Consider the following 13095-nt stretch of genomic DNA (forward strand, 5'->3'; position numbering starts at 1 on the left):
CACCCCCCTCTCCACTCCATCCCCCCATCTCATCCCAGGTCTCCCCCTTCTTCTCCCCCCTCCACCTCACTCACAGACACTCTCCTAGTTAGTCTCTCACTCTCTAAGACGTATGCTTTCTATATAGTCCTGTTAGTGAAAGGTAGAGGTGCAGAGGTAGTGAAAGGTAGTGGTAGTGATAGATAGTAGTTGTAGGGGAGAGAAGAGCAGAGGGAGGAGGAAGAGAGGAGAAAAGTGGAGGAAAGATGAGAGAGAGAGAGAGAGAGAGGGGGGGGAAGTGGAGGAAAGATTAGAGAGAGAGAGAAGTGGAGGAAAGATTAGAGAGAGTGAGAGAGAGGGGAGGGAAGTGGAGGAAAGATTAGAGAGAGAGAGAGAAGTGGAGGAAAGATTAGAGAGAGAGAGAAGTGGAGGAAAGATTAGAGAGAGAGAGAGAGAAGTGGAGGAAAGATTAGAGAGGGAGAGAGAGAGAGAGAGAGAGAGAGAGAAGTGGAGGAAAGATTAGAGAGAGAGAGAGAAGTGGAGGAAAGATTAGAGAGAGAGAGAGAGAAGTGGAGGAAAGATTAGAGAGAGAGAGAGAGAGAAGTGGAGGAAAGATTAGAGAGAGAGAGAGAGAAGTGGAGGGAAAATAGGAGGAAGAGAGGAGAGAAGTGGAGGGAAAATAGGAGGAAGAGAGGAGAGAAGTGGAGGAAAGATTAGAGAGAGAGAGAGAGAGAGAGAAGTGGAGGAAAGATGAGAGAGAGAGAGAGAGAGAAGAACAGTAGATGAGGAAAGGAATATGTGTATTGTGTGAGAGAGAGACAAAGTGGTGGTATGTGAAGGTGGAAGGAGGAGTGGAGGAAGGCAGGAGAAGAGTGGAGGATGTGGAGAAGTAGGAGAGACTAACTAGAAGAGGAGAAGAATGAAGAGAATGGATGGAGTTAGGAAGAGTGATAGCATTAGGAGAAACACACTGAGGTGGTTTGGCCATGTGGAGAGGATGGAGGGTGAGAGACTAACAAGGAGAGTGTATGTGAGTAAGGTAGAAAGGGGAAGAGGGAGGGGGAGGCCAAGGATGAGATGGAGGGATGGAGTGGAGAGGTATATGAGAGAGGAGAGTGTGAGCTGGGGAGATAGGCAGTGAAGTGGCAAGGGACAGGGCGACATGGAGGCGATTTGTTTGTGGCCACCCCTTACAGGATTAAGGCTTATGGCAATAGATAGACAGACAGATAGATAGATGCCTGGAATATTAGACAGAATGGAAAGAATTTTGAGTCAATTTTTTTATATATTATTTTCCCTACCCCCCCAACCATCTCTCCCTCTTCCCTCCCTCCCTCCCTCCTTCTCTCTCCCTTCCCTCCCTCCCTCCCTCCCTCTCTCCCTCCCTCCTTCTCTCCCTCTCTGCTCCCTGTATCAATCCGGAAGAAGCCTGTGACTGAGTTGGAGGGGAGGGAGGTGTGTGGAGGTACATGAAGTAAGGCTGGATTGAAAAGTGTTAAGTACTGTATGTGTGTGTGTGTGTGTGTGTGTGTGTGTGTGTTGGGTGGGTGTGTCTGTGGGTGTGTGTGTCTGTGGGTGGGTGTGTTGGGTGGGTGTGTCTGTGGGTGTGTGTGTGTGTGTTGGGTGTGTGTGTGTCTGTTGGGTGTGTGTGTGTGGGTGTGTGTGTGTGTGTTGGGTGTGTGTGTGTGTGTGTGTTGGGTGGGTGTGTGGGTGTGAAAGAGGAATGAGAGACTGACTAGGAGAGTGCATGTGAGTGAGGTGGAGGGGGAAACCAAAGATGAGATGGAGGGATGGAGTGGAGAGGATGGTGAATGAGAGACTGACTAGGAGAGTGTGTTTCTGACACAGAGAGGGCGATATTGGAAGGATTTATGTAACACAGAAGAGGACAGTAAGGTGTAATAAACAAAATAAATCACTTAGGAAAAGGTGTTAGGGAGCTTTATGCAGAGTATGGTGATATTGGAAGGATTTATGTAACACAGAAGAGGACAGTAAGGTGTAATAAACAAAATAAATCACTTAGGAAAAGGTGTTAGGGAGCTTTATGCAGAGTATGGTGATATTGGAAGGATTTATGTAACACAGAAGAGGACAGTAAGGTGTAATAAACAAAATAAATCACTTAGGAAAAGGTGTTAGGGAGCTTTATGCAGAGTATGGTGATATTGGAAGGATTTATGTAACACAGAAGAGGACAGTAAGGTGTAATAAACAAAATAAATCACTTAGGAAAAGGTGTTAGGGAGCTTTATGCAGAGTATGGTGATATTGGAAGGATTTATGTAACACAGAAGAGGACAGTAAGGTGTAATAAACAAAATAAATCACTTAGGAAAAGGTGTTAGGGAGCTTTATGCAGAGTATGGTGATATTGGAAGGATTTATGTAACACAGGAGAGGACAGTAAGGTGTAATAAACAAAATAAATCACTTAGGAAAAGGAGTTAGGGAGCTTTATGCAGAGTATGGTGATATTGGAAGGATTTATGTAACACAGAAGAGGACAGTAAGGTGTAATAAACAAAATAAATCACTTAGGAAAAGGTGTTAGGGAGCTTTATGCAGAGTATGGTGATATTGGAAGGATTTATGTAACACAGAAGAGGACAGTAAGGTGTAATAAACAAAATAAATCACTTAGGAATAGGTGTTAGGGAGCTTTATGCAGAGTATGGTGATATTGGAAGGATTTATGTAACACAGAAGAGGACAGTAAGGTGTAATAAACAAAATAAATCACTTAGGAAAAGGTGTTAGGGAGCTTTATGCAGAGTATGGTGATATTGGAAGGATTTATGTAACACAGAAGAGGACAGTAAGGTGTAATAAACAAAATAAATCACTTAGGAAAAGGTGTTAGGGAGCTTTATGCAGAGTATGGTGATATTGGAAGGATTTATGTAACATTATCATCATCACCATCACCACCACACACTCCTTCTCCTCATCATCATCATAATCATCATCATCACCACCACCACCACACTCCTCATCATCACCACCTTCCTCTTCACCCACACCCTAATCCACCACACCCTCTAGGTAACCCTCCACCTTGCAGGACTGTGGAGGGTGTGGCAGTCGAGTACGGGAGGGTGCGGTTGGAGTGATAGCCCCCAGACTGGGCGAAGGGGGCGCTATTTACCACCCGCCCTGCTTCACGTGCCACACCTGTACGGAACTCCTCGTCGACCTCGTGTACTGTGTGTGGGAAGGTCAGGTGTATTGCCCCAGACACTATGCGGAGAAACTGAAGCCCCGATGCGCAGCGTGCGATGAGGTGAGGGTGCGGTGTGTGTGTGTGTGTGATTTGACGGTGTGGTGGTGTTATGATCAGCCTTTGTTTCTTTTTCTCTGTCGTATTCTGCGTCTTTCTTTTCCTTCCTCTTCTTCTTCTCCTTCACCATCTTCTTCTTTATTATTATTATTATTATTATTATTATTTGTATCGTATTCTTGATAAATGCTCCAAATTTTTGCATGGTCGGCCTTGGTCACCTAATGACCGCTTTCCATGCTGCTTGATCTCTGGCAGCCTCCCTATTCAGTGCCTTATCCCTGGTGGCTCTCCATGCTGCTCAGTCTCTGGCAGCCTCCCTATTCAGTGCCTTATCCCTGGTGGCTCTTCATGCTGCTCAATCTCTGGCAGCCTCCCTATTCAGTGCCTTATCCCTGGTGGCTCTCCATGCTGCTCAATCTCTGGCAGCCTCCCTAATCAGTGCCTTATCCCTGGTGGCTCTCCATGCTGCTCAATCTCTGGCAGCCTCCCTATTCAGTGCCTTATCCCTGGTGGCTCTCCATGCTGCTCAATCTCTGGCAGCCTCCCTAATCAGTGCCTTATCCCTGGTGGCTCTCCATCCTGCTTAATCTCTGGCAGCCTTCCTATTCAGTGCCTTATCCCTGAGGTCACCCTCTATGACCTCGTCCCAGGTCTTTTTTGGTCTGCCTCTCACAACCCCAGCCCCAACGGTCACACTTCTCACCCTCCACACCCAACTGTCATCCTCCATCCTCTCCACATGCCCCAACCATCTCAGTCTACCCCTCCTCATCACAAACCATCTCAGTCTACCCCTCCTCATCACAAACCGTCTCAATCTACCCCTCCTCATCACAAACCATCTCAGTCTACCCCTCCTCATCACAAACCATCTCAGTCTACCCCTCCTCATCACAAACCATCTCAGTCTACCCCTCCTCATCACAAACCATCTCAGTCTACCCCTCCTCATCACAACACCAATACACTCCAGTCCCATCCTTCCTCTCAACTCTTCCATCGTAAACCCAGCGCCCCCAGACCTTGCACTCAGGGACGCACTGCACATCCACCTAATCATTGTCATTTCTGTACGTTTGAGCCTGTGAATATCCTCTCTCTCTCTCTCTCTCTCTCTCTCTCTCTCTCACACACACACACACACACACACACACACCTAATCATTGTCATTTCTGTACGTTTGAGCCTGCGAATATCCTCTTCCTTTACTGCCCAGGTCTCACTACCATACAGCATTACACTCCTAACACATGCCACATACAGCATTACACTCCTAACACATGCCACATACAGCATTACACTCCTAACACATGCCACATACAGCATTACACTCCTAACACATGCCACGTACAGCATTACACTCCTAACACATGCCACATACAGCATTACACTCCTAACACATGCCACATACAGCATTACACTCCTAACACATGCCACATACAGCATTACACTCTTAACACATGCCACATTCAGCATTACACTCCTAACACATTACACATACAAAGATCCCTTAGCACAGAGGGAGAGCCCTCTCAATGTCAGGAGAGGCAACAGCTCCCTGAACTTCTTCCAGCCACTGCTCACTCTAGCCACAGAGCTGCTCCAGCCCCACCTCCAGCACATTACATGTCTCCCAAATAACAAAACTCTTCCACACACTCAAGAGACTCACCAGCAAGATCAATCCTTTCACGCCTGACAATCTCCACCTGCTCTCCCCGACACACCACACACATGAAATAGATAGATAGCTAGATAAATAGACAGATGGATAACAAGTCTCCCAAAAAACAAAACTCCACACACTCACACACACACACACATTTAATCATTGTCATTATCTTGCAGTCTACCTCTAATCTCCACTACATCTCTTATGCACACCACTTATCACAAACACTGCATTATCTTGCAGTCTACCTCTAATACCACTACATCTCTTATGCACCCACTTATCACAAACACTGCATTATCTTGCAGTCTACCTCTAATACCACTACATCTCTTATGCACCCACTTATCACAAACACTGCATTATCTTGCAGTCTACCTCTAATACCACTACATCTCTTATGCACCCACTTATCACAAACACTGCAATATCTTGCAGTCGAACACTAATACCACGTACAGCTCTTACACTCCTAACACATGCCACATACACTGCATTCACTCCTAACACATGCCACATACAACATTACACTCCTAACACATGCCACATACACTGCATTATCTTGCAGTCTACCTCTACCACTACATCTCTTATGCACCCACTTATCACAAACACTGCATTATCTTGCAGTCTACCTCTAATACCACTACATCTCTTATGCACCCACTTATCACAAACACTGCATTATCTTGCAGTCTACCTCTAATACCACTACATCTCTTATGCACCCACTTATCACAAACACTGCATTATCTTGCAGTCTACCTCTAATACCACTACATCTCTTATGCACCCACATATCACAAACACTGCATTATCTTGCAGTCTACCTCTAATACCACTACATCTCTTATGCACCCACATATCACAAACACTGCATTATCTTGCAGTCTACCTCTAATACCACTACATCTCTTATGCACCCACTTATCACAAACACTGCATTATCTTGCAGTCTACCTCTAATACCACTACATCTCTTATGCACACACTCAACAGACTCACCAGCAAGATCAATCCTTATCACGCCTGCATTATCTTAATCTCCACCTGCTCTCCCCGACACACCACACACATGAAATCAGCATTATCTTGCAGTCTACCTCTAATACCACTACATCTCTTATGCACCCACTTATCACAAACACTGCATTATCTTGCAGTCTACCTCTAATACCACTACATCTCTTATGCACCCACTTATCACAAACACTGCACAAGATGGAATTACTTCCCACGCCCTTGTGGCAAATTGCACATGGCCACTCTCCCTCTTCTTTGACAGTACCGCCACCAACCCTAGATATCATCACTTTTGTTTTATCTGCATTTACTCTTAAGCCCTTGTGCCCCATACCATCTCTCCACTTCCCAAATCTTTCCTCCGCCTCCCTTTCATTCTCTGCAATCAACACCAAATCATCAGCATACAACATCTCCCACGGGAGTCCATTTCTGAAGTCACGTGAGAGGGCTTCAAGTACCATGATAAACAACAAGGGACCCAAGACTGACCCCTGATGCACACCAACATTCACTCATAACTCATCACTCAAATTTCCATTCACTTTTACCTGAGTGTGAGCACCCACATACATATCTACCCAAATACATAATTATCTACTCACATACATACAAATCTACCCACACACATACACATCTACCCACATACATACATATCTTCCTACATACATTCATCCTGTACATATATACATATCTACCCACATACATACATCCTGTACATATATACATATCTACCCACATACATACATATCCACCCATACATACATATCTACCCACATACATGGCCATAACCAGCCTAACCAGCCACTCCTCCAAGCCAAGCTTTCTCATTGCCCACTTCACCACCTCTCTAGGGACTCTGTCAAAGGCCTTTTCCAAATCAACAGAAACAAAATACAGATCCCTTCTCCTACCAATATATTTTTCCTGAAGCTGTCGAACAATGAATATGGCATCAGTGGTGCCCCTACCTGGCATAAACCCAAACTGCATCTCATCAATAGTCACTCTTTCTCTAATCATACCTTCTACAACTCTCTCCATTACCTTCGTTATCTCAACATATTCACAGTGTTTCTCTCTCTCTCTCTCTCTCCAAACTGCATCTCATCAATATTCACTCTTTCTCTAATCATACCTTCTAAAACTCTCTCCATTACCTTCATTATCTCAACATATTCAGTGTTTCTCTCTCTCTCTCTCTCTCTCTCTCTCTCTCTCTCTCTCCAAACTGCATCTCATCAATATTCACTCTTTCTCTAATCATACCTTCTAAAACTCTCTCCATTACCTTCATTATCTGATCTAAAAGCTTTATACCTCTATAATTTCCTCTTTCCAGGGCATCACCCTTCCCTTTATACACATTTACAATTACACTCTTCAGCCAATCATCTGGGACAATTATCTGTCTATTTATCTTTTACCAGACTCCTAAAGCCCATATGGGGTGGTCACAAACAAATCACCTCCATGTCACCCTGTCCCCCGCCATTTCACTGCCCTGCTCCCAGCTCACACCCTCCTCTCTCATATACCTCTCCACTCCATCCCTCCATCTCATCCTCAGGTTCCCTCTCTCTCTCCTCCCATCCACCTCACTCACACACTCTCCTTGTTAGTCTCTCACTCTAATAATCTGGGACAACACACACATATATAATCCTATTTATCAGATCAGTCACCTACCTCACCCCTATTTCTCCTGAGACCTTCAACATTTCAGCATTCAACCCATTTCAGGAGACCCATTTCACCAGACCCATTTCACCAGACCCACTTCAGGAGACCCATTTCACCAGACCCACTTCACCAGACCCATTTCACCAGACCCATTTCAACAGACCCATTTCAGCAGACCCATTTCACCAGACCCATTTTAGCAGACCCATTTCACCAGACCCATTTAGCAGACCCACTTCAGGAGACCCATTTTGCAGACCTATTTCAACAGACCCATTTCGAGACCCATTTCAACACCTATTTCAGCGGACCCATTTCACCAGACCCATTTCAACAGACCCATTTCAACAGACCCATTTCACCAGACCCATTTCAACAGACCCATTTCAACAGACCCATTTCAGGAGTCAGCCCACCAGCTCACGTTCCCCCTCTCTCTTCTCTCCATCTCATCCCTCCATCTCAGCCTCTCTCTCCCCCTCCACCTCACTCACACACACTGTCCTAGTCAGTCAACCCAGACACACCTGCTGCCTTCCCCACCTGCATCCTGCCTACTGCCTCACTCACGGTACCTTCATCCTGCCTACTGCCCTGCTCACAGTACCTTCATCCTGCCTACTGCCTCACTCACGGTACCTTCATCCTGCCTACTGCCTCACTCACAGTACCTTCATCCTGCCTACTGCCTCACTCACAGTACCCTCATCCTGCCTACTGCCTCACTCACAGTACCCTCATCCTGCCTACTGCCTCACTCACAGTACCTTCATCCTGCCTACTGCCTCACTCACAGTACCCTACATCCTGCCTACTGCCTCACTCACAGTACCTTCATCCTGCCTACTGCCTCACTCACAGTACCCTCATCCTGCCTACTGCCTCACTCACAGTACCCTACATCCTGCCTACTGCCTCACTCACAGTACCCTACATCCTGCCTACTGCCTCACTCACAGTACCCTACATCCTGCCTACTGCCTCACTCACAGTACCCTACATCCTGCCTACTGCCTCACTCACAGTACCCTCATCCTGCCTACTGCCTCACTCACAGTACCTTCATCCTGCCTACTGCCTCACTCACAGTACCTACTTCCTATGATACCCCTATTCACCCTATCCTCCCTACCCTACTCACCCTATCCTCCCTCGTGTAAACCTCTGTAAACCTCTTCTAGCCCTGTAAACCTCTCATGCAGCCCCACATTTGGCAGTCATTTTATTCCTCCGTGTTACCACCTCCATCCTTTCCCAGACACGCCTTCCTTTCTCTTTAACTGCAGCGTCTACACATTATTATTATTATTATTATTATTGTTGTTATTATTATTATTATTATTATAATTATTGTTATTATTATTATTACTATTATTATTATTATTGTTATTATTATTATTATTATTATTATTATTATTGTTATTATTATTATTGTTATTATTATTATTACTATTATTATTATTATTGTTATTATTATTATTACTATTATTATTCTTAATATTGTTATTATTATTGTTGTTATTATTATTATTATTATTATTGTTATTATTTTTGTTATTATTATTATTATTATTTTTATTGTTACTGTTATTATTACTATCATTATTATTATTATTTTAATTATTACTATTATTATTATTATTATTATTATTATTATTATATCATCATCATCATCATCACCTCCACCATGTCACACATCAATAACTTGCATTGCTACACACACACCTCACTTCCTGTAACTTTAACATCCCTCCTTAACCTCCCATCAGCCCTCATGACCGGGAAGTACTCTATATGGCTGCAGTTTAACCTAGACACCTATGAAATCAACCAACTCTCTCTCATCCTAAAATATATGGTGCTTACAATCAAGTTCACTGCCTCAACAGATTCAAATATCCTTCTTCCTTCGTCATATCTTCAACCATATTCACCTTCCCATTCCTTCATATCCTTGAGCTAATTAACCCACCTGGCCATTGAAATCCCCTCCCAGAACCACTATCTCATCTACCAGCTACCACACGTCAACTCTGGAACTGTCTCCCTCTGTCTGTATTTCCTGCTTCCTATGATCTCCAGTCTTTCAACCGCAGTGTGTCCAGGCATCTCGAAATGATTGGATCTTGAATTTGGCTCTCTCTTGTATTGTATAATGGGTCAACTCTGGAACTGGCTCCCTCTGTCTGTATTTCCTGCTTCCAATATAATCTCCAATGTAGGTAGGTAGGTAGGTAGGTAGGTAGGTAGGGGGGTAAGTTAACTAATACTCCCAGTCCTTCATATATGCAACAGGTCAACTCTGGAACTGTCTCCCTCTGTCTGTTCCTGCATCCTATGACCTCCAGTGTAGGTAGGTAGGTAGGTAGGTAGGGGGGTAAGTTAACCAATACTCCCAGTCCTTCATGTATGCAACAGGTCAACTCTGGAACTGTCTCCTTCTGTCTGTATTTCCTGCTTCCTATGACCTCCAGTGTAGGTAGGTAGGTAGGTAGGGGGGTAAGTTAACTAATACTCCCAGTCCTTCATATATGCAACAGGTCAACTCTGGAACTGTCTCCCTCTGTCCGTATTTCCTGCTTCCTATGACCTCCAGTCTTTCAAACGCAGTGTGTCCAGGCATCTCAAAATGATCGGATCTTGAATTTGGCTCTCTCTTGTATTTTGTTTTTCTCTTGGAAGGAACAGTTATTGCGGGCTCCTGGCCTTGGGTTCCTTCTTCCTAGCATAAAAAAAACTTACCACACTCATTAAGTCATCCCAAAATCTGTCTTTTCCTACGTCATCCCAGCCAGTCATTGGAGCATACGTAGATATAAAGGAAATTGTGAGTTCCTTTAGGTGTGTGGATGAGTTTTGCGGTGTGTCGGGGAGAGCAGGTGGAGATTGTCAGGCGTGAAAGGATTGATCTTGCTGGTGAGTCTCTTGAGTGTGTGGAAGAGTTTTGTTATTTGGGAGACATGTTATGTGCTGGAGGTGTGGCTGGAGCAGCTCTGTGGCTGGAGTGAGCAGTGGTTGGAAGAAGTTCAGGGAGCTGTTGCCTCTCCTGACATTGAGAGGGCTCTCCCTCCGTGCTAAGGGATCTTTGTATGTGGCATGTGTTAGGAGTGTAATGCTGTATGTGGCATGTGTTAGGAGTGTAATGCTGTATGTGGCATGTGTTAGGAGTGTAATGCTGTATGTGGCATGTGTTAGGAGTGTAATGCTGTATGTGGCATGTGTTAGGAGTGTAATGCTGTATGTGGCATGTGTTAGGAGTGTAATGCTGTATGGTAGTGAGACCTGGGCAGTAAAGGAAGAGGATATTCGCAGGCTCAGACGTACAGAAAGGACAATGATTAAATGTGTGTGTGTGTGTGTGTGTGTGTGTGTGTGTGTGTGTGTGTGTGTGAGAGAGAGAGAGAGAGAGAGAGAGAGAGAGAGAGAGAGAGAGAGAGAGAGGATATTTACAGGCTCAGACGTACAGAAAGGACAATGATTGGGTGGATGTGTGTGTGTGTGTGTGTGTGTGTGTGTGTGTGTGAGAGAGAGAGAGAGAGAGAGAGGATATTTACAGGCTCAAACGTACAGAAATGACAATGATTAGGTGGATGTGCAGTGCGTCCCTGAGTGCAAGGTCTGGGGGCGCTGGGTTTACGATGGAAGAGTTGAGAGGAAGGATGGGACTGGAGTGTGTTGGTGTTGTGATGAGGAGGGGTAGACTGAGATGGTTTGTGATGAGGAGGGGTAGACTGAGATGGTTTGTGATGAGGAGGGGTAGACTGAGATGGTTTGGGATGAGGAGGGGTAGATTGAGATGGTTTGGGATGAGGAGGGGTAGACTGAGATGGTTTGTGATGAGGAGGGGTAGACTGAGATGGTTTGTGATGAGGAAGGGTAGACTGAGATGGTTTGTGATGAGGAGGGGTAGACTGAGATGGTTTGTAATGAGGAGGGGTAGACTGAGATGGTTTGTGATGAGGAGGGGTAGACTGAGATGGTTTGTGATGAGGAGGGGTAGACTGAGATGGTTTGGGATGAGGAGGGGTAGACTGAAATGGTTTGGGCATGTGGAGAGGATGGAGGATGACAGTTGGGTGTGGAGGGTGAGAAGTGTGACCGTTGGGGCTGGGGTTGTGAGAGGCAGACCAAAAAAGACCTGGGACGAGGTCATAGAGGTTGACCTCAGGGATAAGGCACTGAATAGGAAGGCTGCCAGAGATTGAGCAGCATTGACAGCCACCAGGGATAAGGCACTGAATAGGAAGGCTGCCAGAGATTGAGCAGCATTGACAGCCACCAGGGATAAGGGACTGAATAGGAAGGCTGCCAGAGATTGAGCAGCATTGACAGCCACCAGGGATAAGGGACTGAATAGGAAGGCTGCCAGAGATTGAGCAGCATGGAGAGCCACCAGGGATAAGGCACTGAATAGGGAGGCTGCCAGAGATTGAGCAGCATGGAGAGCCACCAGGGATAAGGCACTGAATAGGGAGGCTGCCAGAGATTGAGCAGCATGGAGAGCCACCAGGGATAAGGCACTGAATAGGGAGGCTGCCAGAGATTGAGCAGCACGGAGACACCAGGGATAAGGCATTGAATAGGGAGGCTGCCAGAGATCGAGCAGGATGGAGAGCCGCCATTAGGTGACCAAGGCCGACACATGCAAGCACGTTGGAGTCATTATTATTATTATTATTATTTGTTGTTGTTATATTATTATTATTATTATTATTATTATCGTTATTATTATTATTATTATTATTATCATTATTATTATTATTATCGTTATTATTATTAGTATTATTATCATTATTATGGTGAGGATATGGAGAATGTGAGTGCATTCAAGTACTTGGGTAGTTTGATGAGTAAGGATGGAACTTTGGGGGATGAAGTACGTGAAAGGGTACAGCAGGGAAGGAAGGTTGTTGGTACACTGAAAGCAGTGATGAGAAATAGGGAGGTGAGTATGGAAGTTAAGAAGTCACTGAATGATAGTATTGTGATCCCTACCCTGACGTATGGAAGCAAGGCATGGACCTTGCAAGAGGGGAACAAGTCAAGAGTGAGAGCAGTGGAAATGAGTTACTTGAGAGGAGCATGTGGAGTGACGTGGAGGGACAGGTTGACGAATGAAGAAGTGAAGGAACGTTGTGGGGTAGATGTGGATGTGGTTGAGAAGATTAGGAGAAATACACTGAGGTGGTTTGGACATGTGGAGAGAATGGAGAATGAAAGACTGACTAAGAGGGTGTATATAGGTGAGGTGGAGGGAGGGAGAGGGAGGGGTAGACCGAGGATGAGGTGGAGGGATGGAGTGGAGAGGTATATGAGGTAAAAGAACGTTGTGGGGTGGATGTGGATGTGGTTGAGAAGATTAGGAGAAATACACTGAGGTGGTTTGGACATGTGGAGAGAATGGAGAATGAAAGACTGACTAAGAGGGTGTATGTAGGTGAGGTGGAGGGAG

At 45.1% G+C, this 13095-nt stretch overlaps 1 protein-coding gene across 1 annotated transcript in view; it reads left to right on the plus strand.

Moving 5' to 3' along the window:
• Positions 1–13095, plus strand: part of Lmpt (four and a half LIM domains protein limpet) — a 98919-nt gene that overhangs the window by 9770 nt on the left and 76054 nt on the right. The window contains exon 3 of the mRNA XM_080280355.1: positions 3047–3265. Within this exon, the coding sequence (XP_080136481.1) occupies positions 3047–3265 (219 nt within the window). The remainder of the gene's footprint in view (positions 1–3046; positions 3266–13095) is intronic.

This window comes from Coenobita brevimanus, chromosome 10 (assembly GCF_032717465.1).
Source record: "Coenobita brevimanus isolate Jiangsu-jjx chromosome 10, ASM3271746v2, whole genome shotgun sequence".
Classification (NCBI taxonomy): domain Eukaryota; kingdom Metazoa; phylum Arthropoda; class Malacostraca; order Decapoda; family Coenobitidae; genus Coenobita; species Coenobita brevimanus.